At 37.5% G+C, this 27,389-nt stretch overlaps 1 protein-coding gene across 1 annotated transcript; it reads right to left on the bottom strand.

Annotated features, from left to right (window-relative positions):
* Window positions 1–972: 972 nt before the first annotated feature.
* On the bottom strand, window positions 973–27,389 carry LOC115427935 (stimulated by retinoic acid gene 6 protein-like). The gene is made up of 17 exons (XM_030146684.1): window positions 27,051–27,389; window positions 18,469–18,538; window positions 18,149–18,249; window positions 17,325–17,452; window positions 13,861–13,981; window positions 13,562–13,757; window positions 13,147–13,220; window positions 11,082–11,190; window positions 10,458–10,578; window positions 10,017–10,092; window positions 6,255–6,336; window positions 6,064–6,112; window positions 5,664–5,781; window positions 5,449–5,568; window positions 4,333–4,496; window positions 2,489–2,632; window positions 973–2,366 (listed from the first exon to the last, which is right to left on the bottom strand). The coding sequence occupies exons 1-17, from the start codon at window positions 27,098–27,100 to the stop codon at window positions 2,146–2,148; spliced, it is 1,944 nt and encodes a 647-aa protein (XP_030002544.1). The 5' UTR covers window positions 27,101–27,389; the 3' UTR covers window positions 973–2,145.

The raw sequence follows: 27,389 nt of genomic DNA on the forward strand, positions 1-27,389 counted from the left end.
CATAAAAATAAGAATCAATGTGCTTTTGTTACATTCAAATGACTGGATTACACTGCATATATATATATATATATATATATATATATATATATCATCACTTTGCACTGTCATGTTTCTACAACATACTTCTTTTCCTTTTCCACTTTTTTCATTCAGTGTTCTGGTCCACGCTGACCTTTAAACAGTGACTGTAGGTGAGGGTGCGGGGTATTCACTGAGCTGCAACCTCCAACCTGACCACAACACTTTATTTAGACTCACTGTGTGTTTATCTCACATTGTAAAACACGTTTAACCAGCCTATGCAGCTACCAACCAACTGCTTAAATTTTCCACTCTTTCATCAGAGATTAAACTAAATATAGATTAAATTAAGTACAACATTTAGGCAAGAGTCATTTTTATTCACAGCACAAATTCTCTTTAACGTGCAACATGCAAAATTAAACTTATTGAAATTAATATTTTTCCCTTTTGCACTATACAAAATACGGGTCCATCACAATAAAAGAAGATAAAACAAATAATAAATGTTACTTGTTGAGAAACTCCTCAATCAGTAGTCAGTAGAGCAGCAGTTATGGATTCTTTTTGTAATTGATTAATTTATCAATTATTTTCTTCAATTCGATATAAACAATTATTCGAATAGGCAAAAAAACTGCAAAAATGTGAGAATGGCATGTTTGAAAATGACAACTTATCCAGAACCAGCAGAAACAACAACCATAAAAGTATATATAAAAAATATCAAAATAGAAATAACAGTATAAAAGTAAAAATATCTACAGATACAAAGAACAAAAAACAAGTCAAATGACATCTACAAACAATAGGCGCACTGTGTCTTGAACACATTTGTATTAACTAACAACTTAAGATGGAACGAACATACAACTTTGTGTTGATCCTGGTGTCATCGGCATCACAAAAGCATCAGTGTGAAAACACAACAACTGAAACTGTTTTTTAATCAGCAACGAAATAAAGGAAATGAAGCTACGATTCAGAAAAAATGTAATTGAATAATTTTGTTAGTCAGTTCCAAGTTGTTTAATCGATTCCTTGTTTCAGCTCTTGTTTCAAGTCGTTTCTTGGACTTTTCATGGGTGGATTTGCTCCTTCAGACTTACTCTTACTTTCTTACTTATCTAATGACCTTCTGATATCATATTAGTCCCATATTGTAATGTCACGAAGTCTTAAAGCTGCGTATGACTTTCGTCACCAATTTTTCATCCAATCTGTTAAACCCCAGTCATAGCCTAAGTATCACAAATCTGTAAGTCTTTCTGTGATGACTCACCTGAATCTCTTCCCTCACGGTGAATAATTTTGAAGTGTACTCCACCATAAAGAAACCATTTGTTTACAGAGCCGGTAGGTCACTTGGGTATTTCCGGAAATTTGTTCCAACATGCTGAATTGGAAGCTGACCTCCACGCAGCTGCATTATGACCACAGCGGCAGCAAATACGGAAACGGTTTCATTGCCTCTTGTTACTGCAGCTGCGTGGAGCTCTGCTTCCCACAAAGCACGTCACAACAAATTTTCAAAAATGCCCGAGTGACCTACCGGCTCTGCTTGTAAACAAAATGGTTTGTTTATGGTGGACTTGCGGATTTATGATACTTAGGCTACGACTTGGGTTTTACGGATTTGACGAAAAATTGATGACAGCCATACGCGGTTTGAAGCGTTTTATTTGTCCTTGTGTATTTTGTGTCTTCTACAATGTCAAAGTCACTCGGTTCCTTATTTTGCTCATTTTGCTGCTTCCAACACATCAGTTTTGAAGACTAAATGTTCACCTGCTTCCTAATATATCCGACCCAGTGAAAAGTACAATTGTAATGAAATAACCATATTATTACCACTTCACAATGTTATGGCTCTGTAACTTATTTTGCAGAATGCCATCAATTATGCTGCTCTCAAAATTTTTGTACTAAATAAAAGATGAATGTGTTCCCTGACTGCTGAATTAATGACACAATATATCATCCAAACTGTATCCAACCAGTCAGATGTCAGTCCTAAAGTATTCAGAAAGAGTGGAAGCTGAAGCAACTTTTGGAACTGGTTGATTTTCTGACTGAAACTGTATCAGAGGAAACGACAGAATGACATCCTATTTACAGTCTTTAACAGTCAGCTGCTGTAAATATCTGTGGTGACAACTGTGACTTTGCTTGTGAGGCCATGATCCAAGCCCGTACCACTATATCTGACTGGGGAGATGGTGATAAAGGTAAGTGTGAAGATGCAGACAGGTGCTGCTTTCTGAGTGGGATCAGATGAGGGTTCCTCAGTAAGGTGTAAAATAAGGCCCAGCGCTGCCTGGCCCGGCTGTCCACTGGGGAATCTGGAAAAATTTAACTCAATTAAATCTGTAGATCATAGACAGGTGGAAGCAATATATAGCAATGTAGACATCCAGACACATGTGCACTCACACACACTCACACACACACACACACTACCTACCAGATGGCGTGTTGTCCAGTACAGAGTAAGTCGACCCAGTTTGTCTCTCCCTTATGTTGGAGATCAGCAGCTGACAAAAGCACACCATGGCTGGATTGTTATGATAGTGGTCTGCAAAGATCATCCCAATCCATGTTTTGTAGCCTAATGGAGGGAACATTGTTGGATGTATGAGAAAGAAAACATACATTTATACAGAATAATTTCCAAAATACAGAGTTATTAGTATGCATTTAGTGTTGGTATTACCCTATTTTTTTCCCCTATTTTTCAGATTACAATAAAAGGAACATAATACACATGACTACAATAGAAACAAAAAAATACAAGTAAAGTATAATTTCTGGCTTGTTTACATGTGATTTCACTCTTCAATGTCAATGTTTTTTCATTAAGTAGATAGTAATGAAGTGATATTAATAAAAAATGCCTAAATCAATACGTAGATGCTTTTCCTTCTTGTGGTATAAATTTTTGTCTAAAAATTGCCTTATTATCTTGCTGTGAAATACTGCCATCTCCTGACCAAGTATATCTACAAATGGATTAAAATGTCTATCTAAACCACTATGCTATTATAAAGGAAGAGTGTGTACATATTGTGCATGTACACTGTTGCTCATAACTGGAATAATAGTGTTTTCAGACACATTAGTCTTTTTATTCATGTTTATACGCATCAGTAATTACCTTTGACCTGGTACAATGGTTTCATACTGAGTCTCAGTTACACTTTATCTGTCAAGAATAAATCACATCACAATCAATGTATGGGAAAAGGTAGAATATTTTATTCCAACTCTGCCTGCAACAGTATATTAGTAGAAATTGAATATGGTGTTTGGTCACCTGTTAGTATTTTTATATTGAGCCAACAGCAAGAAGGAAAAGGAAGTGGTGAGGAAGGGATATTCAGTTGCAATCTGCGTCCTTACCACCAGAGGGCAGATAACCACTATACACCAGTGATTCTCAACTGGTGGGTCGTGACACAAAAGTGGGTTGCAAACCCATTTTTAACCTCCTAAGGCCCAGGAAATGTCAGCAAAGTACAAGCTTTTTTGGTTTTTTATTAAATAAGTGCCTATATTGGAATCATCATGATGCAACAGTTTGTTCAGATGCAGTTTTTAACATTTTTATGTAATGTCCTTTGTGGTGGACAGTTTTTTTTTGCATAAAGTTGTGAAACTATTGTCCACAAATGTGGACAGAAAACCCATAGCTGGGTCTTAGGAGGTTAATGAGTCGCAGGCCTTTGTCTGGGCAAAAAATAATGTTAAGAAACAAATCCTGTGCTTTCTTTTTTTATGGAGTAATGCACTGTCCATTCACACTCCCCAACAGTAGGTGGCGGTAACACACTGTAATGCAAATTAATCCCAGCCATTTTACAGCATGAAAGACGACCCTCGTGGCATATCTCAGGTATGACACCAACTACATCAGATATGGATTTACCTACATTAAAGACAAAAACCTCAGTGTGTTTAATGCTTGAAGAAGTGACTGAATGCACTTTTTAGTTTTGGTTCAAATGTACCTAATTTTGTGTCTTAAGCATCACCACCTCCTGGTCATTTAGGTTTATCATGAACCTTGTCCTCTGTGGTGGCATATTGTGATATTCTGTATTAACTGAGGTTCAAAACACACCATCTATTCATTGAATAAATTTGAGAAGTTTAATCAGTTTGGTTCATGGCTTGTCATTTGAGGGGTGATAGTGGGTCTTGAAGCCAGACCAGTTTAACTGGACAGGGATGTCTGGAGGAGATGTTGTGTGGGAGTGCATTTATACTGACTGATTTCTTGACATACTGTATGTTGAATTTTTGACTTACCCCTATCCATGCTTTCATATCCTCTCAGCATGATGGTTCTGTCCAGGCGGGACAACAGAAACGTCCCGACCACAAGAGAGGAGAAAAGTCTCATGAAGCAGTAAGTGAACCCATTTATCACGTTATAGAAGAACAAGAAGTAGCTGAAGCAGTGGAACGCCTTCCTGGAGGAAAACAAGAGCCAAATGTTCAATCAGATCCACTATCATTGGAGCATAAACACTTTTCACAGTAACTTACAATTATTTGTTTAGCAATTTCAGTCTAAATGGGTGGGTGGACGGACGGACGGACAGATAGATAGATAGATTTAAGTTAATGATCATAAATGTTCATAAAATCTCAGACTATATTCAAAGTTCATTACATCAAAACAGAGAAAATGGATGAAAAAAATGACTTTTCCAGCTAAATATAACATTGGAGCTGCCTATGGAGCCTCTGAACGTCTCTATCTGATGAAGATGAAAAGCTTACCTCAGTTATTTAACTGTATTAATTGGATTGATGGTTTAAAAATCAAAACAAAATCACATTTTATATCAGTAGATGTTTTTGGTCACTGGTGACTCTTTAGGTGTTTGAGGGCAAATAAAGCTTTTTTCTGTGTAAATCTCATCTCCTTGTAATGCGTGTAAGTTTCTACATTTGACAGTTCTGGTAAGAAAAGTTGAAAGTAAGACACACAACTGCAGTGACTGAAATCAAATAGAACACTTCAGATGACAGATTTAAAACAACCAAGTATTGAAAATATAACTATTTTGTTGATTAAATTAAACCTTTTATTTTTAAGGTTCGAGGTGCAGGTGTTTGCAGGTGTTGTACATTGTAAAAAACTGGCAGGACAGGACATGATAGGCACCAAAGGTTTATCCATGTTTTCTTCCTGTATTTGAGGAACAGCTTTAATTTATTCAGGTTGACCTCACCCCTGGCTATTACTACAGACCTGACTTTTAAATGACTCACTGTTTTTATTTGACAAAATGTGATACTCCATTTTTTTTTTTTTAATTCTTCTATGCGTTTTCTTTTATCCAACAACACAATGAAGCTACTTTTTTACAAGCAGGAACCTCAGGTGGTTCTTGAAAAGCAGTGAAACACACCCACCTGTTGTTGAGGGCAAGAGGTTTTTGTTTGTCAGAAGGAGACATTTTATCCTGAAGGAAAAAAATTTTGACCAGAACTTCTTGGAGCTTCACCAGGCCATAGGCTACAAGAAAAGTCAGACTGAGAAACACAGATGCAAGTAAGTTAATCAAGTAACTGATCGACCCATCTGTATATTCACAGAAAAACGATTTAATGTCTAAATGCAGCCTTACAAATATGGTCCAAAGGTGTTCCACCACATCCCAAACTTGCCATCCATTATTGGAATAACCAGAAAATATGCAAAACTCGTGCATAACATGTCTAGAACAATGTGTACAATCATGAAACCTAAAAAGAAAACACAGATTGTCATCTCTACATGACTAATGCTGATCATTCTGCATATTTTATGCTGCCAGGACAAAAGCTTAAAACTGCATCACCATTCTAACATCTTGGCATTTTCTGCTTTTTTAAGGATCACTTAGTATCACTAGTAAAAACTTAAATATCTGTGATAATGGCTGCCATCCAACAGACTTATTTAAACAAACTGCTGCAGGTAATGTGAGAAAAAGTCTGATCTTTCACAGATAATCTAAGATGTCCTGAAAACAGATTCAGACTTACCCCAGAGTGTAAAGGCTATTTGGCATCCAGAGTATCTCGCAATGGAAGCCTGCAAAAATCCAAGTCTTTTGGTGTAAACTAAATATCATGTCAGTGTCATGTCAGTGTACATCATGTCAGTGTCAATGTCAACGTATTCAACGTCAAACATGCAATTGCTACTACTAAGTTTCAGTAACACAGTCTCTTACCACACTGACAGCGGAGTTTGGCTTGTGAAACTTCTCAGGAAGAAAGCCCTTCTGTCCTCTCCACAATCTTTTCAAGTGTTTCCTGTGGCAATAATAAACCCTCATCAACAAGGCAGGTAGATGTACTTTATCTGGCAGTATTTCTATGTAATATTTTATCATCAAAATCAGAGGTTGCGTTAGACATTTTTACTGTCCGTCATTTTGATGGACAGGGTCGTAAAAATTCCGTCATAACATATTATTATCCGTCATTTCAATTTTTAAAAATGTTTTTAATGATAAAGAGATATATTTAGTAGTATTTAATGTTCAAAAACATCTCAATGATGCAGCAGCTGTAGTTGCTGCTGGCTGATAAACCAACGTGATATCACGACTCGCATAATTATATACAACACTTTTAATTGGTGTGTTATGCACTGAGGGTTAGGGTTCAGGTTATGTGAACCAGAGATCTACGCACAAATTGACATGCCATCTAATAACACATGAAAGGTAGAAAATGCGTACAAATAGCACACCAAATGCCACTGGTGTATTCCTTGCCTGTCCGTCATCCTTTACTGCATCAGTCCCTCTTTTTTCACCACGTTTATCAATGCCATCACATTTACTGGGTTTTTGAAAATAACTAAGGAGACTCGGCTGTCTTCACAGTTTGTGCTAGCAAAGTAGCATCTAATTTTGGCTAAAGTCAGCTAAACAACAAGATGAGACTGGACACTGACTGATTAATATTCACACTGGCACCAACTGGACAGGGGGTCTACTACAGGAGGACTAACTGGACAGGGGGTCTACTACAGGTGGACTAACTGGACAGGGGGTCTACTACAGGTGAACTAACGGTGAGTCATGTGACTGCAGTACTACTGTTGTATTCAGTGTAGTTGTGAACAGTGGTGCTGTTGGTTCTATACAGGTAGGAGGCTGTTATGGACTGTTTGATGCCTTGTTCAGAGACAGACAGACCAGCAATTCTGCGAACAGGACCTGTTCACAGTGTTGTGTGAAAACTATCTTTGGTAGTGTTATGAGACTGGTGTGTGTGTGTGTTCCTTTAAGTGCGAGAGCGGTGTGTGGTGCGTGCGTGTGCACATGGTGTGAGTGGTCGAGCAAGGTGAGGGGGCGACAGTTTTGAGTATGAGTGTGTACGAGGGACAAAAGGAAAAAGTGCACAAACATCGATACACTGCATAAAATAAAAGCTGCTGTCTTCCACTACTGGCAAGGGAGTTAACCCTGACATCGGCCCTAGAGGAAATCTGCCCTGTGCTCGCTGACTACGGTCGGACCAGCCGAGCAGGAAAGGTTAATGGTAGATTACCCTTCATATTTTAATCTGTCAAAATGGCAGTCGGCCTTCAGAATTTTCCATCATTGTTAAAAAAAAATCCATCAATGACGGAATATTTTCGGTTAATGCGACCTCTGATCAAAATACACAAAAATATCCAAAAGCATCAGTAGTGCTAAGAATACAGAGTTCTCAGTGTATTGTATTGCAGAGATGAATATATGCACTAGAGGGAGTAGTGAGTTACTCTGTCGGTCTCCTGTGGCGATGAAAAATAATGGGTGCTGAGGATGAGAACTGATAAGAAACAACTTTCAGAGTCAAAAAAAGTGGTGAAAAAAATAGGAGCATTGCCGATGTTTTTCCCTCTAGACAACACTTTTAAGTAAAAGAATGGAGTTTGGTGCTAAAATTGCAGCATCTCTTCTACACTGGTGACTTTAACAATGAAAATATTATGTTATGTTACTATGCTTGGTGAGAACTGACAGTTCTGACCTAGTTTGGACAAAACAGATCTTTCGTTCAGCTATTGACAACAAGAATTGCACAAATTGGAGGTGCTATGCTAACAGATCTATAATGTAAACTATCAGCTGATGCAACCTGTGTAGATTATAAAACACAGAGGGCCAGATCTACTAAAGTTTTGTGTGTATCAAAACGTACAAACTGATTTACTAACAGTGCGCACTAAGGGTTGCGTCTTTCAAAAGTGCAAAATAGCACGTCTGCAACCAATTAGTACATTTGCCACAGTGAATATGCAATATGGGGCATTTACACGCAATTGTGTGTGTGCTGGGAGGAGAAAATGTAAATATATTAATTTAGCACACACAAAGTGATTTATCAAACCCGAAAGCAATTTTGCTGATAGAAACTGTGTCTATATTTAACACGTCTCAAAAGGAGGTGCAAACGGTTTGGATGCGTAATTGCGCACACATGGCTGCGGTTAGGAGACAAACAAATGATGAAACGAGATGCAGAGAACGCATTTTTCACCCTCGTGAACATTTTGGAGTGACGCTCACACACACACACACACTTTACAGCACTCTTTTCCATTTCCGATGAATGTGATCAAAAATATGCACTGACATTAGGCTACAGTGGGACAAAATTATGTGCGCCTGACAGTCATTTAGTCCAACTACCCCCACACCCCCCTGCCTTTAAAATGAAAAATGAATGAGTAATGCAGTACCTTCTATGACAAAACTCCTCCAACGTTACATTTCCATGCGTCTGGATCATTCAGCGCCAGGGGCACCGCTACCAATCACGGGCCACATGAAAGCATAATCGTGATGGCCCTACAGAAATTGACATTTTCCATCTTCTCTTGTCATGGTTACCCCCCCACCCTTATCGGCGCCTTACTTCAACAGACTGTTACCATTAGTGCTGGCGTATCCCAGAGCAGTTCAGCGCACGCAAAATCCTCATTTAAATAGGGCGGTCAGCAAAACTTTGCACCTGTTGACATCTGCCCAAGCAATCTGAGTAAATCACCTGCAAACCGCAGCTCAACCTCACATGTAAAATTCTACATTGCGCAAGCAAATTAGTACATGCAAATTGGGATATTGGTAGATCCGGCCCAGATTGTTTGAGTGTTCATTTTAATGAGAAAACTTGATGATACTATAATACAAATGGGTGTAAACAGTAATTTTCACACTTGATTCAGAAAGTGACAAAATCTGTGTAGATGTGATGTTAATTACCCCACCCCCCGAAGGGGAGGCAAGGGGTATTGTTTTTGGTTTGGTTTGTTTGTTAACACACTAGCAGCAAAACTGCTTGTTGAATTCATATGAAATTTGGTTTACAGATTAGTAGTGACCCAGAATAGATCTCATTACATTTTGGGAACAGTAGGTTAAAGTTCCAATTTTTTATGAATTTTAAAAATCGTTTTGTTTTTATGATGGGTGAAATTTTACATGTCTGTAGCAGCAAAACTATTGGTTGAATTCAGACCAAATTGGGTTTACAGTTTGCCAGTGACCCAGAATAGATGTGGTTAAGTAGGTCAAAGTTCAAATTTTTTAGGATTTCTTTACATCTTTTTTTCTTCTCCCATTTACTTACAATGGGCGAAATTTCAAACGTCTGTAAAAACATCAATTTTGTTTCAATTTACTTCAAACTTGCCACATGTATAGAGGCAATTGATATGCTGACATCAGCACACGCATAGACATGATGACATCAGCTGGATCGATGCCAAAATAAGCTACAATACATGCGAGGGGTGAGGTTTGTTGTGCCTGGCACCACTTGTTTGTTGATGGTTTTGGTAATCTGAAGTGCTTTCTATTTCACAAATTTCCCCTGTTGTAGACAGTTGTGAATTAAAATACAACATCAAACTCCTTTTTAGCACCACATTAAGTAATTTTAATTACTAACAGTGGTGTTATATTTTTGTTCAGTGACTGTAAGTTTCTCACCTGTAACATACCAGCACATGGAAGGTGTAGACAATAAAGTTCAAACTTGCCAACAGTGAAGAAATTAGCCAAGAGTCTGAGAAAAAAAAGAAATAAAGACAATGAATTAATTTTCTTCTTCACCATCTTAAGTAAAAAAAAAAAACAAACCCTTAATTGTATTTTCTTTCCACCAGCTGTGTTTCTGGAGCTTCACTTAGTATTGAGGCTGCAATTTTTTGGTTCAAAGACTAAATTGCAACACAAACATTGTGATTTATAAGGCCTTTGTCTTTGATCTCCTTTATTTGATCACATTTCTCTTCTTAAGCTATTGTTCAGAATCAGGAATGAATAGCAATGACCATACACATGCAGCATCAACCAAAAAGATTATAAATTCTTCGGTCAACCATGCATACTGTAAATGCAACCCAGTAAGAGTCTGGTAGAAAAACTCACGTCTCAGAACACTGAACCATCGTACCAGTGGGTTCATCGGATCTGTACTACCATTAGGTAGCACCATTGCTTCTAATTTTTCAAAAACATCCATAGTGATACGATAGTGTGCAAGTGCAAACTGAAAGACAAAAAAGAACACTTTTAAAACACCAATTAGAGGTCAACTGATATGGATTTTTCTAAGGCCGATTTTAAAAAATTTGGTCGACCGATGGCTGATATCTAAAGCCAATTTTTGAGACTCTTTTTTTTAAAGCACATTGAACGTAAAATACAATTAAAACACTCAGACAATTAAGATTTTTATGCAGCAATATAAATGAAATTATTAATACATGTACACATAGTACTCTTTTAACATTTATTGATCTTTAAGTGCTGCCTACACAGGTTGCCTGATCAAATATTTTATTACATCTTTACTACAGATCAAATATCAGCTTTCAAAAAAAAAATTGATGCCAATGACTGATATTGAAAAAAATCAGTATGTCTGCTGGCCAATATATCGGTCTACCTCTAACACCAATAATGAAAAGAAAAGTTGAAGTGATGTTTGGTCTTGAAGAAATAATCTCAGTGGAAAAAAACAAAACCCAAATCTGACTTATTTTATATTACCGTATATAAAGTGAAAAGGGATACAACAGCAGTGCCGATGACCCTGCTAGGGAACTTAAAGTAGGGGTCCCATTCGTATAGTCGTCTCTGGAACCAAGTCGTGGACTGGCTGCAACACAAACACAGAATATATCAAAACCACTGAGGACACAGTGCAATACAATACAATACAATACAATATAAAAATATTACAATACAACACAATAAGTCTTTACATCAAAATTTTCAGGACAATCTCAGCATTATGGGGCCATTTTTTTCCTAGAGTACAGTAGAAATCGAAAATTCAGCCCAAATGCTGAGAGTTTGAGGTCAGATTTGAGAAAACCTTCAAGTCTTTTGTGGAAACACACATTCACTCATGTGAACTAGATGAGTTGGTGCTTGAAACAGTTCGCCAAAGTCTTAGCTTCTCAAAAGTAGTGGAATACGAATAACATAATGGGTAAAGGTAGAAAATAACCAAAATGAAATTTTGTAATACTGTTTGTGAGCATAAATGTTGTCTGTCATTCTCTTTTTCACCAAATATGAGAAAAATGAGGCTGAATAATGACCTCATATTACATATCAAGCTTCATTAGATGTGTGCAAATGAGAAAGGAACATTAAACAAACAACATTTACATATTCTATATGCATTTCTTTTTCTTTTTGTTTTCATGCCATGCAGTAAAACAGATCCTGCTCTCAATCACATCAGTGGAGGGACATCAGTGGATGGAAAGATGGCATACTCTGATCATGGAAGTATTTGAACCATTTTACCACAGCTTAAAATAACAAAAATATTAATAAAACAGCAAAATCGCCGCTAAATCATGCTGGTGCGTGTGCTGGCCATAGAGAGTTTTTTTTTAAAGTATCAGATCTGTGTCATAAGAATGGCAAGGATTATGCACTGTGTCTTAGAGCTGAGAAGCCTCCTTTCATAATAATAATAATAATAATAAAAATTAATAGTTTAGATTTTACAGGGTTCCTACAGGTTTCTACAAGTTCAATTTCAGACTTTTCAAGACCTTTTTAAGACTACTTAGAACAGAATTTAACGCCCATTTCATGGTCACACTGGAAAAATTTGTGACTCCTAGAATTTAGGAAAATGTACTGATTTACTCCATTGCTTTGATTCCCAACATTATTTCATTTATCACAGTTGGCCGCAAAGTTAGCGATAATTGGTTTCTAATTTCAATTTAAATTGTTGGGTTGGAACGGGTGGAACTGAGTAGGCTAACGTTACATTTTATGCAGCTTGGACATTTAACTGACACATTTAAACACAATACCATGAACAAGTTTACGGCAACATAACTTAAGACCTATCACTTCCAATATAATACTTTTTAAAGACTTTTTAAGGTACTAAATGCAGATTTAGAAATTCAAGACCTTTTAGACTTTTTAACCCATACAGACCCAGTGCTACTTATGCGTAGGTTCCAAAAGAATTTTTTCTCTATATTTAACTTTTCTTAAGTGATTTATCACCATTTATTGTAATTTATCTTTTACATTTAGCATTTTTTCAATGAAAATCAAGTGTTTTCCCATATTTAATTCACTGACCATGTAGATGTTCATAAAAACTCAGATTAAAGTTAAGGGTTATTATATTAGAAACAGAGAAAACTCAAGACAAAGTGACTTTTTCAGTGAAGATATCAATAACTGAACATAAAAACAACTGTGTCCATTCACTGTCATTGATCCAACTCCATGGGTTTTAGTGGTGAATCAATGTTGTAGAAGATGACGGTGTTTCCATGTTCACTACAGAGCCTCTGAATGTCCAAATGGGTCATATCTGATGACCATGAAAAGATGACAAACTGTATTTTACACCAATTATTTACATGTATTGATAGGATTAGTGGATCAACGGGTATTAAACAGTTTAGATCAGTAGATGGTTTAGGTCACCAGCAGCTGTTTGGGTCTTTATGGGTTAAGACCCCACAGGAACCCTGATTTTAGCTCTTCACATACATTTGTCAAAATCACTCATTCTTCAAGGAGCCTTTGAAAGCAGCATTACTGCTTATTTGAAATGATCTTCTACCTGTGTTCAGGTATTTTCCTCAGCAGTCTCTTAACATGCTGCATCTGGTGGTGTTGCATCAGCTCCTGAGGGTCCTGGCAACAGATACAACATTAATCTTAACAAAGAGCTCATTATTCAGAAAATCAACCAAAAACTCATGTTTGCTCATTGTACTACAGATAAGTAAAATATTTCTTCTTTTAATTTATTGTACAGATATACTAGCTATGCATTAATAGCTATGTTTACACACACACACACACACACACTATTATTACATTATTATTCTGAATATGACAATCTTGTGAATTTGACAGGTGTTATGTAGACAGTACATTACATTTTGATATTCTCAGTTATTCCAAATGGACACTGATATCCAGCTTTATACAGTGCTAAACTAACTCTCTGATTGGTTAATAAGCGATCATACCTCCTCATCCTCCAGTTGCAGGTGCACCCGGACACCTTTGATCAGCATGTAGATGAATTGCACTAAGAGGACAATGTGGGAGAGGACCCATGGCCACTCGTAAATCAGCTTTTGGTGTTCACCCCACACCTGTATAAACCATCCAGCCACCTCATGCTCTTCACAGGTGAATATATCCCAGATAATGACGACGATCCTAAAATAAACACACAAACAATAAGTTTATCAAAATCCTTATTTTCTTTTTGCGTATGCTTAAATAATAATGGCTGATTCACACTGTGAGGCTGTGTTTTTACCAGCATATTGAGTAGATTATTCCCATCACAGCACCGGGGATCTTGGCAGGTGTAGACAGACATGCAAAGAAAGGGAAATATGCCAAACCCACCTCTAAGGCTCCGATCAGGTATGCGATAGCTGAGGAGCAAAGGCAACAACGTTACAGCAGAAGGAGCACTTAAACCAGTGTTTTTCAACCTTGGGGTCGCCTGGAATTCAAATGGGGTCACCTGAAATTTCTAGTAATTGATAAAAATAAAAACTTACTAATAAAAAATATATGGTGAGTTGACAGAGACAATCCCAATCCATAACAGACATGACAAACTCTGAAGCTGAAACTGAAGCACTGTGGTACTGTTTATCTTTCAAATGCTCATTGTGGTCAGTTTCAGATGCTGCAGCTCTTTCATAATTCATAGTTTGAGTTCTTGTTTGTTCAGTATTAATTGTCAGCCTTGTAAATCCAAGCTGGACTGACTGTACATATCCTGACCAAGGAAAATAAAATTCTCACTTTGTGCAGTAATCTACACCTGGCTTTTCTGCCTCCATCCAGAATAATATACATTATATAGACTTAAATTAACATTTATTTGCAGAATAGTATAGCAAACTATTATATGATCAAAAACAAATACATTTTAGCAAAAAAATGTCTTTGTTTTGAATGTCTGGGGTCACCAGAAATTTGTGATGTTAAAATGGGGTCACGAGCCAAAAAAGGTTGGAAACCACTGACTTAAACCGATCAGTCATAACAAGTGGTTGTAATATGGAATGTTTCATTACAGTGGTACCTTTCACTGGGTTGGATATACAGTCACGGAAAAAATTATTAGACCATCAAAAGTCATCAAAAATAATGGTTATGCAATCAAGTACTGACTCCTGTGTGTATCATGTGAGTAAAACAGACGGAAAAGAAAACATGGAATGAATCAAAGCACTGTTTTTGGCAGTACAATGCCATAGCTATTGATGTAAAAACTGAAGTGATTTTGATTATTATCAAGAAAACATGGAAAATGTCTAAATATCAGCTCTGAAATTAAACTACTATGAGCTATTTTTGTTGTTATCATTATATTTGTCCAAACAAATGTACCTTTAGTTCTACCAGGCATTAAAATGACCAGGAAATTGAAGAAAATGAGGTGTGGTCTCATAATTTTTTCCACAACTGTATTAGGTAACAGGTGAACATTTAGTCCTTGAAGCTGATGTGTTGGAGGCAGAAAAATGATCAACATATGGAACTGAGTGACTTTGACCAGGTCCATATTGTAACAGTGATGACTGGGTCAGAACATCTCCACAACTGCAGGTCTTGCTGGGTGTTGCTGGTCTGAGGTGGTTAATAATGACTAAAAATGGACTTAGGAAGTACATCCCAAACTAAGGACTATTGATTATCTGTGGGAGGTGTTGCACAAATAAATCTGATCCATGTAGGTCCACCTCTCTACTTCCAGGACTTCAGGAATCTGTTGCTAACATCTTGGTCCAGGTACCACAGCACACCTTCAGAGGTCTGGTGGAGTCTATCTAGGCCTCAGGTCAGAGCTGTTTTTGTGGAAAAAGGGGAAGCTACACAATATTAGACAGGTGGTAATAATGTTATACTCCCATAGATGCTAGATTGGTTGGATCTAGTTGTTGCTGTTTAGATACTTTTGGTAGGTTCTAACCACTTTACACTGGGAATGAACACCAAAATCTGGAGATGCTCTGACCCAGTGATTTGGCCAACACAATTTATCCTGTGTCAGAGTTACTCAGATCCCTACTCTTGCCCATTTTGCTGTTTCTATCACATCAACTTAGAGGACTAAATGTTCACTTGTTTCCTTTTAGATTCCACCCACTGACAGGACCAATTGTACTGAGATAATTAACATTAATACCACTTTGCCTTGTAATGTTATGGCTGATCTGTGTATTTTCTCATTTTACAATTTGCCATCAATCAACATGGCTATTTAGAGATCTGTCTGGTAGTGATGTGTGGATCGATACTGAAATATCAATATGTCCGATACCAGCTCTCTACACTCTAGAATTGATTCACAAATCAAAATATTGATACTGTTGATCCTTCGGTCATTTAAGGTAATGTATATCAGGAACACAGTGGAAAGTAGCTGAACTATTGGGATCTTGTCCCAATAGTGCCCCTTGTTGGATTCTGTTAAGGATTCGGTTAGGTTTATGTAAATTGTCTTAGAGCAGTGGTTCCCAACCTTTTTTGTCAAGTGACCCCATTTTAACATCACAAATTTCTGGCGGTCCCAGACATTTTTTTGCTAAAATTAATTTGTTTTGGGTCATGTAATAGTTTGCTATACTATGTTGCAAATAAATGTTAATTTTAGATGATATTTAGTCTCTATAATGTCTATTATTATGGATGGAGGCAAAAAAGCTAGGTTGAGATTAGACTGAGATTGAGATTAAGATTGGATTTACAAAGATGACAATTAATACTGAACAAACAATAACTCAAACTATGAATTCTGAAAGAACTGCAGCGTCTGAAACTGACCACAATGAACATTTGAAAGATAAATAGTACCACAGTGCTTCAGTTTCAGCTTCACAGTTTGTCATGTCTTTTATGGATTATGATTGTCCCTCTAAACTCACCATATATTTTTTTTATCAATAAGGGTTTTTTTTTTTGTAATTTTTTATCAATTACTAGGAATTTCAGGCGATCCCATTTGAATTCCAGGCGACCCCACGTGGGGTCCCGACTCCAAGGTTGAAAAACACTGGCTTAGAGTCTGGTTTCGACCAACTCGATATGTAAAGTGTCATAAGATAACTTTTGTTATGATTTGGCGCTATATAAATAAAATTTGATTTGATTTGTCCAAATGATATGCAACCGGTGGGAACTACTTCTTCTTCCGCCTGGGTTAGGGTGTACTGAGTCATGCTTCTCAGTCAGTCCTTCCCAGTCCCTAAGATACCTGGGAATGACCGCCACTTCTGGACCAGCAGAGAGGGTCTTTTCAAAGGCAGGAGAGGTTCTGAGCAAAAAATGGAACAAACTAAAGGGGAAAACAGGAAAATGTGCTATTGTTCCTCAACAAAAACTTGTGAATGAGGGAAACTGTCAGTGTTGTATGCTTGTGTTAAAGTGTCACATGTTCAGTATTTTCATGTTTCATGTTAACACGTTCATGTAATGTGAATTAATACGCAAGTTTTCATTTTTATAATAGTTCTTAATAATTAAACTATAATTACTCTCATGTCTTGTATTCTTTATGAAGTTATGATTTGAAATACACTTTTTTCCCCCTAGATTTTCCAGATATTAAGTGTATTTTTACAAAGTATCAGACCGGTATCACCGATACCAGCCTGAATTTTACTTGGTATGGGATCAGAACAGAAATCCGTAGTATCGAACATCACGACCGCCTGGTGTAGAGGTTTCAGTCCACATGATGCAGGTACACTGTGAAGGTACCTTTAGCCCAGTTGGGGACACTGATGGGCAGTCTTTGTTCAATGATGAGCAGCAGGATTTTATAAGACACAGCACCGTAAGCAAAGCCAAAAGCCAGACGATCACTGAAGCCCATAGTATCCAAAGGCCTGAGACACAAAAATAACACTGAGTTATGAACAAAACAAAGCCATATGAGTGGATCACTTCCCTACATCAGACCAGTATACAGGGGTTGGACAAAATAATGGAAACACCTTAAAAAAATCAACAAAATATAATTTAATATGGTGTAGGTCCGCCTTTTGCGGCAATTACAGCCTCAATTCTCCGAGGTATTGATCCATACAACTTGTGAATTGTTTCCAAAGGAATTTTAAGCCATTCTTCAGTTAGAATACCCTCCAGCTCTTTTAGAGACGATGGCGGTGGAAATCGACGTCTTACTTGAATCTCTAAAACTGACCATAAATGCTCAATAATGTTGAGGTCTGGGGACTGTGCCGGCCATACGAGATGCTCAACTTCATTAGAATGTTCCTCATGCCATTCTTTAACAATTCTAGCTGTATGGATTGGGGCATTATCATCTTGAGGGGAAGGTGTTTCCATTATTTTGTCCAACCCCTGTAGGCAAGAAAAAAGCACCATGTAACTGATGCACATAACATGATATCTATTAGAACTCCAGATCTGAATTTACACATACAATATATATTTTTTCTGAGAATTAACTAAAATTGGAGGGTTTACAGAGAATATTTTGAGCTGACTGTAAAAATATTAAATGAAAAAGTTGTTGGATTCTCCTGCTGACATAGCTATTGTTGCTGCAATTTACTCACACCACAACTGCAAAACGCCCTCTTAGAAACGGCAGTCTGTGGTCGATGGCCAGTTTCTGGTGTCTTCTCTGGAGGAATGAAAGCACTCCAACAATCAGCACCTGGAACCATCACAAAAAAACCAACACACACTTAGTGGCATAATACCATGTTTGCAAGACTGCAAATGTAAGAAGTAGTGGAAGGCTATTGATTTGTTTCAGATGTGGGAGGACACTTAGATGATGTCTTGTGTTTTACAGACTGAAAGTATCTTTAGGATAAGGTTGTGAATTGAGGAGATACATCTGGATTTCAGTGGAAGTGGACGGGTGACTTACAGCTGGTATAAGAGAATAATGCATGAAGTGATTCAAAGAGATTCCATTCTCACAGGTCCCTGGAGATTCCCTAGAGACACAATGAGAACATAATGACTTATGCCATGTACGTGATCTAAACAATACTGTCATGGAGCAAAATGTGATTGAGAAGAAATTGTTCCAGTAGGGAATTTTATATTGGACCACATCTAGGTACATCAAATACTCTCCAACCAACAAACATACGATAAGTGAGCATATGGAAAACTAGAAAAGCACTCAGAGAACACAGACCTCTGCCAAGGTAGATCAGTCCCCACCACCACCACCACCAAAATTTAATAATTTGTTCCTTGTGCCAGTATCAACATTTCCTGACAATTTCATGAAAATCCATCCATAACTTTTTGAGTTATCTTGCTAACAGACAAACAGTTACACCGTTACACTTGGCGGAGGTAATAATAAACCACTTTTCTACAAAACACAAGAAACAAAGAGACATTTTTACCATTTTGTTATATTTCATTTCCTTTTGAACATTCTGAGAACCAAGGACACTAATTCTTGTTCGTTCTTGCTTTTTAGAAGCTCAGCTCACAGAGGCTGCTGTGCTCCTTTTGCTGACAACTTTCTTGATGGTATTTATAATTTTCATTGAACCTCAGCATTAGTTTTACCAGAAAACAAGTTGAAACATGAACTCATCTTGAGCTCAGTCCACAGACCGGTTTGGTTAATACAGTTCCAGGTTGACTTTTTGGGTGCAGTTGCAGAATGTGTTGAGTGACAGTGTTTTCTCCAAAGTCCTCCAGAGCACATGCGTCAGCATTCATTACAATAGCAAAATGGTTTTTCAGGGACACACACATTTAATAGTGGTATCTGCCTTTGGCTTTCACACAGTTTGATTAGACTTCCTCAATCTGTAGAAGATGACCTCAGTTCCTGAGAAATATTATTTTTGACTGACAATTCTCTCATAGTTCAGCACAAAATATTGAAACATGACCCCTTCCTTAAAGACATCCTCATGTCCAACCACGATCCCTCTACCTGTTACCTTTTAAATGGCTATAAACGGAATCTGACAGAACAGAACAGATCAGATAAGATAAGCTTTTATTAGTCCCACAAGGGGAAATTCCAGGTTTACAGCAGCAAAGTACAAAAGCACACAAGAGCAAAAGAAGTGCAAAATCAAGATAAACAAGAAACAAATCAAGAAAGCTATATATACTATTTACAGTTGTGCACATGCTGATCATGCCACAGGTTTATTGCACTGTTTATTGCACATAATTTTTGGAGCAGTTTTGTTGTGGAGCCTGACAGCTGCAGGAAGGAAAGACCTGCGGTATCTCTCCTTCTCTCAGTTTGGGTGTATCATCCTGTCACTAATGGAGCTCTTTAGTGCAGTGAGTGTGTGTTAGAAGGGGTGGAAGTCTTTGTCCATCATGGAGGACAACTTAGCTCTCAACCTCCTCTTCCCCACTTCCTCCACAGGTTCCAGAGGGCATCCCAGGACAGAGCTGGCCTTCTTAATCAGGTTGTCCAGCCTCTTCCTGTCAGCTGCTGTGATGCTGCTCCCCCAGCAGACCACACTGTAGAAGATGGCAGACGCCAAAACAGAATTGGAAAAGGTCTTCAGAGAGTCTGCCCTGACCTTTTTGTAAAGTGCAGTGGTGTTGTCAGTCCAGTCCAGTTTATGGTTCAGATGAACACTCAGGTACTTATAAGATGTCACCATCTCAGTGTCCCTTCCCTGGATGAACAGTGTTCCTTATATTAAATTTTCAGTCTTATTTTGTTTCTGTATCATCTTGTATTGCAGGGACTGAAAACCAAATTCATTTGCATTTACAAAAGACAATTATCTTGGTAAATGAAAACACTGAAAATTCTTTGTAGTTTTGTCAGTTAAATAAAGTTCAGATAAAGTGAATTAATAAATCACAGATAGTAGGTAGTAGGATGTGCATCAGGAACTCTAAATTAAACTGTAAAACCATTATGTCCTCAGCACCAATTATGAGCAGAAATCAGTTAAACCAGTTTATTTTAATGTGAAACTTGTAATGGTTTTGTAATGTAATGGATGAGTGCAGACACAGAATGTGGAATGGAGCTCTCTTGTCCTTGAGAGTGTGGGGGCTGAGGTACGACTCTTTCCTAAAATAATTACCTACATCATTTTTTTCAGATTTTTCAGGAAACACAAAAAACTTAAAACGTATTTGATGATTTAGGCAAAGTCATTTTTGTCAAAAAAATTTTTACTAATTTTAGGAAGGTGACAACATGCAACCTCTTATTCCTATGATCCAATAAGGGATCTACTTACAAAAATACTCTTATATGTCAATTATTACGTCGGTTTCTCAATCACATTTTTTCATTCTTCCTTAAAAACTATCTGATTCCTTTTACTGGAACAGGAGGTAGCCACTCCTAATGTGGTATATGGGCTCAGTTACGTAAGAGGAAGATGCTTGGAGGGGCAAAGTGGAAATTACTCATATCCTTTACTCAAGAAAAAGTACCAAAACAATTCGTTGAAAATTCTCGCCCACCGGTCACAGTTCTGCATTCAAAGCCTTAAGTAAAGTTTTAGATCCATATGACGACTGAGGTGACCAACATGTATTTTTGTATTTTACTGCAGTAGTTAGTTAAGGCTGAGTTTGTTAAGTCTATAATCAGCGATGATTCATGATCTATCACATCTTTGTAGCGTTGCTGTGCTGCAAAGCCACATGAAAAGACGAACTTCTCATGAAAAACAGGCCTGTTTTCAGCTTTAATACAAAGCCTTTCCCTGTTAACACAAGATGATGCTATCTTTAGTTTAAGGCGGAGAATATCCAGGACAGGGGTGAAAACCTGCAATCTGATTAGAAACTGAAGCTGTCAGATAAATGCAGTGGTGTGAAAAGTAAAATATTTGCATCTGAGATGTAGTGGAATAGAAGCAAAATACAAGCATAAGATGGCACCATTCAAATAAAGCAGAAATACCTCCATTTTACATTTCAGTTCAGTAAAAGGACATGAATTATAGTACGCAACTGTACTCTGTTAAGGGAAAAGTCAAAGTCACTTCGAATTCAGCTGCAGATTTTCCATTTACCACCTGTGGAGGTGTGTTGGTGCCACATCTCATAAATAAAAAAGTATCAGTATCATCGTATAACATAAATGCCTATATTGTCAAAACTTGAAATGTACGTTTATGCCAAAGTTATTTAAAGACCAGATAAATCAAGGAATATAGATAATACAGGTGGTGGTTTTCATAGTTTACATAAAACATGTTGCTGTTAGTATCTTGAAGGTTTAATAAAGTTGTGTATTTCATAATCACTGGTCAGTGTAGTTAATAAAGTTCAGTTAGTAAACGTTTGAATTATGAATAATTTCCATTTTTGTGCCACAGAATCCTGAGGCTTTGCTGATGTTGTTTAGATGATGATATGATACATGTGACTTAACAGGTTTGTTTGTCATCGATCAGCTGGAGGATCAGGAGGCTCTGTGGATGCAGCCCATGGATCTATTAGAGACCTGTTGTAAGGACAAGCCCTGGTACTTCCAGATACTGATGTTACATCTCATTCTTTCTTCTATTCAGCCCCATACATCTTAAAAACATTCAAACAATAGGGTTTTTTCACGCATGACCTGGAAAAAGGTTTGAAAAGACTGATTTTGTGTATTGTTTCTTCTGGTTTACTTGTCAACAGTGGCTGAGGCCATATCGAAGTGTCACTGCTGTGTGCTCCAGTGCACATCGAAAAAAAAAAAGGCAACTATATTTAAATTTTCATGGTTTTCCTTCAGATTTAGTTGAGAATAGGGATGTAACAAAAAGAAAATTTCATATCACGGTTATTGTGAACCAAAATTATCATGGTTATCATTATTATCGCAGTTTTGTTGAAATTGTGCTCAAAATGTTCAATGTACTTTCTGTTGACAGAAACATTCAAATATTAACATGTAAACATCAAACATACAAATGTGGATTAACGATGTCACCTTAGAGAGAGAGAGAGAGAGAGAGAGACAGCTATCCAGAATGTCAGCAAAGGAGAGCGCTGCGTCACACATCAGCCAATGAGGGCATCGTCACAAAATGTCAGCTAATGAGAGCACAGCATCACAGAACGTCAGCCAATGAGAGCACAGCATCACAGAACGTCAGCCAATGAGAGCACAGCATCACAGAACGTCAGCCAATGAGAGCACAGCATCACAGAACGTCAGCCAATTGTCCCACAGAATAACATGAGAGTGCGTGGTTTGTTTGGAACAATTCAGGCTTACATGAACCATGTTATCACCGGAGCGGCGACATCAAAGTCCTAACTCTCTTTATAGAGCTCTGCGTCTATCTATCTATCTATCTATCTATCTATCTATCTATCTATCTATCTATCTATCTATCTATCTATCTATCTATCTATCTATATCTATATCTATGCTGGGGAATAAATTGAATTCATCACGGTTTTACTTTCTGAAAACTGTGATAAAAATACCTTCATTGTAAAACTGAAATTATTCCTCTGGAGAGCTTTCTTGCTCAACAAATACTGCAGGTGCCTCCAGCCATGTTTTCAGAGGCCAAACATTGCAAACTGGCATGTGTGCCTGGAATGCTGCTGCTTCTCCAGGGGATGAGCAGTAATGTGAGTTTTCAAAGTGCGGTAATCAAACACAATTGCTGGTGTTCAGGACACCTGTTACACACAAACATACTTCCTGATTGGATTCTTAAGTTCGGCCCCTCATCTCCATGAATTGCGACCACCCATTTCTTCTTCTCAACTAAATCTGAAGGAAAACCATGAAAATTTAAATATAGTTGCCTTTTTTTTCCCGACGTACACTGGGGCACACAGCAGTGACACTTCGATGTGGCCTCAGCCACTGTTGACAAGTAAACCAGAAGAAACATTACACAAAATCAATCATTTCAATCGTCATGCGTGAAAAACCCCTATTATCCAGAAATATGGGGTTGTAAAACACCAGTTTTTTTTACTACCAACAACTACAAGCAGTAATTAAAACCAAAATCAATAAAGGCAACATAGTCCATCCCTCAAACACTACTGAACAACTATTAAGAATTGCAGATAATCCACAAAATTTTTTTTCAAAACTTTACCAAATGATTACCTCCTCTACCTCTACCATAACACTCCCCAAAGTAAAATGTGAAAATAACCTGGCACTAGGGCTGCACGATATTGAAAAAAACTGACACTGACATTTTTTTTTAACCCTGCGATATATATTGCAATATGAAAAAATACTCAGGAGGATATAATAGCTGTGTGGTGCCGACGTAAATGGTCAAACTAATTAGTTGTGTTTGCTCTTGTTGTGGCAGCAGGTACAAGACACTATCGACACAGAACACATGTTTTAATTTCATCCTTCTTGTAGCTGAAATAATTCCAGATAACTGACGTTGCTTTTCTTTTTGGCACCAAGTCTTCTATTACGGTGATTTTCTCTTGTTTGTTGCTCATTTTTCAGTATTGTTACCAGTGACTCACTCCAAGCTGATTAAGAACGTTTGTGATTGGTGGATCGTTGCGTGCAGTGTGTGTCAGGTACCCTTGAACTTAGATGAGAACACACTGAGTTCATTTACCTCCTCCATTGCAGGACCTGCGATGTGACTATTGCGCACATGTACATCGCAATGTCGATGCTCAAACGATGTATTGTGCAGCTCTACTTGGCACTCTCTCCAACCTCAGATTTCTGTACAAATATCTGCAAAAATATATTCTCCATGACCTCTAACACCAAACGGCTCCCTTCAAAGAGCCAAAAGTCCCATCACTAGTTTGCAATTATTTTTATTACCTCCGCCAAGGAGGTTATGTTTTTGCCAGGGTTTGTTTGTTTGTTTGTTTGTCTGTCCGTTAGTGTGCAACATAACTCAAAAAGTTATGGACAGATTTGGATGAAATTTTCAGGGTTTGTTGGAAATAGGATAAGGAAGAAATGATTAAATTTCGGTGGTGATCGGGGGTGGGGGGGCCCACGGGGGGGGCCACTGATCAGCCTTGGCGGAGGTCTGCGCTCTCCGAGTGCTTCTAGTTCATTCTTATTCTTAATGGTCCGTGTTGGTGCAGTGAACTGGTTCCAGATGCAGACCTCAGCTCAGACTCCACCTCTACACACTCACATACTGAGCTGCACTTTTGGGTTCGTTTCTGTTTCTGTCGACTGATTACTTTGACCCTTTGACAAAACACAGATTGTTAGATTGTTGGTGCTGATGGAGGAAAAATACTGAGGATTTAGGATGAAAAACTCAACATAAACAGGGGACGGAGCTGTTAATGACTGCAACGTCACTGTTCTTTAAATGGTTTATTTTTGCATGAGACTAAAATCTGTTCATTTGACATTCTACTCAGTTTTTAATTCACTGCCGATCATCCATGAGCTACAGTGAAAACGCTGTGTCTGGTGTCGTCTTTGTCTTTGCCATCTTCATTAGTAATTTCTCCAAACATCTTCTCTGATGAAACTACAGGTCAAATTCATTTCAGATTTTTAATGTAGCTTGATGATTTTCTTTAAAACTATTCTAACTGTTCCTTTCCTTCTACTGGTCCATATATGAATGGTTTAGAACATGTAACTGGCTTTTTAATGTAAATAACTGTGCCTTTTACTGATATTTGTTGTTGTTTTACTGATATTTGTTTAGAGCTGCAACCGATTAATCGACTCAAAGTGATCCAAAAAAATCATTCAACCACAATTCTCCTGAATCAAAGCTTTGTTTCCTTCATTTCTCTGCTGTTAAACATTGGTTCCACTGTTGTGTTTCACACAGACGCTTATTGTGACGTACAAAGAAGCTTCAATTCAGGAAAACTGCAATAGAATATTTCCCATCAATCAACAAGGAGGAGTCGATTAATCGAATCGGGAATTTTTACATTTGCTTCAAGCACCTAATGGATTAATCGCTTGCAGCTCTATATTTGATGTCTGTAAATTCTTGCACTGAACCTGAGAGCTTTACCTCCGTTTCATTGTACTTGGAACAATGACAATAAAGAGATTCTGATTCTGATTTTGATTCTAATTCTGATATGGGCAAACACATATAGGGTCACCATGGAAACTGCAGACAAACCCACATGGGACCCTTATATGCAGCCCAATTGTAACCCTTCTGGGGCCCACATGGACATGGCTGGGTTGGCTGGGTTGTCTCCCTAACCATCGCTAAGGAAACAGTCTTTCAAAACTGGAAATGTAGAAACTTTCTTCTGCTCAGCCCCATCCATCTTAAACACATCTTGAACCAGAACAAACTAATCACAGTGTCATCCACTAACTTCAATAACAGTATCTCATTATGCACATTTACATGCATGATCTAAATTCCTTTATTTGCTTAACCCTTTCATGCATGAATTATGGCAACCTTAGTCAATATTTTTTTCTTGAGTGTTTTTATTCCTCTTTAGGCATGAAAAAAGCAATGCAGTTGAAATGTTTTTATAAACCTATTTTTCATGGAGTTACAAAAATGTCCACTCAGCTGGACACCACGCATTTACTGACATGCTGTGTGAAAACTATGAAATACAATTTTTTTAATGCTGTTAATCTTTTCTCACATTTTAACATTCTATAACCTCCTGAGACCCAGCAATGTATTTTTGTCCTCTGTAGGGGACAAGAATTTTACAGCTTTTAAAAAAAAAAAAAAAAAAAAAATGCTGTCCACTGCAAAGGACATTCCATAAAAAAAAAAAAAAAAATCTATCTGAAAAAAATGTTGCATCATGCTGCTTCCAATCAAGACAATTATTAAATGTAAAAAAGCCCAAACTTTTCCTTTCCTGGATCTCTAGTTATTACTCAGATAAGCAAAAAAAAAATGCTGTTAAAAAAAAAAAGACCCTGTTGATTACAGTCTAATAACTATTAGCAATTGATTTACACTCAAATATATTACTGTAGATAAGGTTGACCAAGAACAGTAATGGTATGAATTGCACTGTATGGGATGATGCATAAGCATCCCCTGTGTTGGTTGATATACAACTAAAACAATAAATTCCATGAATATATAAGAGAACAACTTTGAATAGCTGTCCACTGTCGTGACCACTATGCATGAAAGGGTTAAGAATGACTTTCACACTTTTACTTTTTTTTTTTTCTTCTTATAGCAAGAATACAGATCTAATTTTCATTTTTCCAACATGGCAGCAATACACTTCTGTATCCATCACCTGGGGATGTATGCAAAAGATTAAACATAGCCTTTATTCTTCATCACAGCTGTAAACCCACTGTTAAATCTGCAAAGAAAATCAGTTTCAGTTTCAGAGCCCAGTTTATTCTGACAATAACACAACGTGAAATAACCGAGATGTAGTTTCCCTTGGTTTAATTAAAAATCTACAGTTGCACAAATAGAGGAGAGGAAAAGCTGCTCTGAAACAAAGTTAAAATGATAATAGTGAGTAGATAATGTAATAAAAGTGAGGTTTTGGATATCACCACAGTAGAAGTAGAAGTCTATCTCATGTGCAGACTGTACTTACATCTGCTCTCCTTGCTCAGAGGCCATGGTGGTTGAATCAGTGCTATACATCTCAGATCTGCAGAAGATGACAAACAGTGCCCAGCTTCCTGTTTTCGATCATGTAACCCACACTTTTATACTACAGCTGATGTACAAGGGTCTTCCGCTTCTTTTCCATTACACTGTTTCTCGTCAGTCCGTTCCTCCCTTCCTCCAGCTGTTTCTAAGGGCGATCTGTTGTGTTTTCTCCCCTATTGTTTTTCATTTGATACTCTATGAAAAAAAGTGCATGGAAAAGTAGGAATGTTAAGTATAAGGGGTAAAGTTGCTGATTTAAGCCTCCATGCGTTTTTTTTTT

This window comes from Sphaeramia orbicularis, chromosome 1 (assembly GCF_902148855.1).
Source record: "Sphaeramia orbicularis chromosome 1, fSphaOr1.1, whole genome shotgun sequence".
NCBI lineage: Eukaryota > Metazoa > Chordata > Actinopteri > Kurtiformes > Apogonidae > Sphaeramia > Sphaeramia orbicularis.

Bases quoted from the DNA above. Each gene is read 5' to 3' on its own strand.
- LOC115427935 (XM_030146684.1), bottom strand. From the start codon at position 27,100: ATGTATAGCACTGATTCAACCACCATGGCCTCTGAGCAAGGAGAGCAG. The intron at 6,337-10,016 runs GTGAGAAACTTA...TTATTGCCACAG, and splicing joins CATGTGCTGGTATGTTACAG to GAAACACTTGAAAAGATTGT. The intron at 2,633-4,332 runs GTAAGTCAAAAA...TCCCTCCATTAG, and splicing joins ATATGAAAGCATGGATAGGG to GCTACAAAACATGGATTGGG.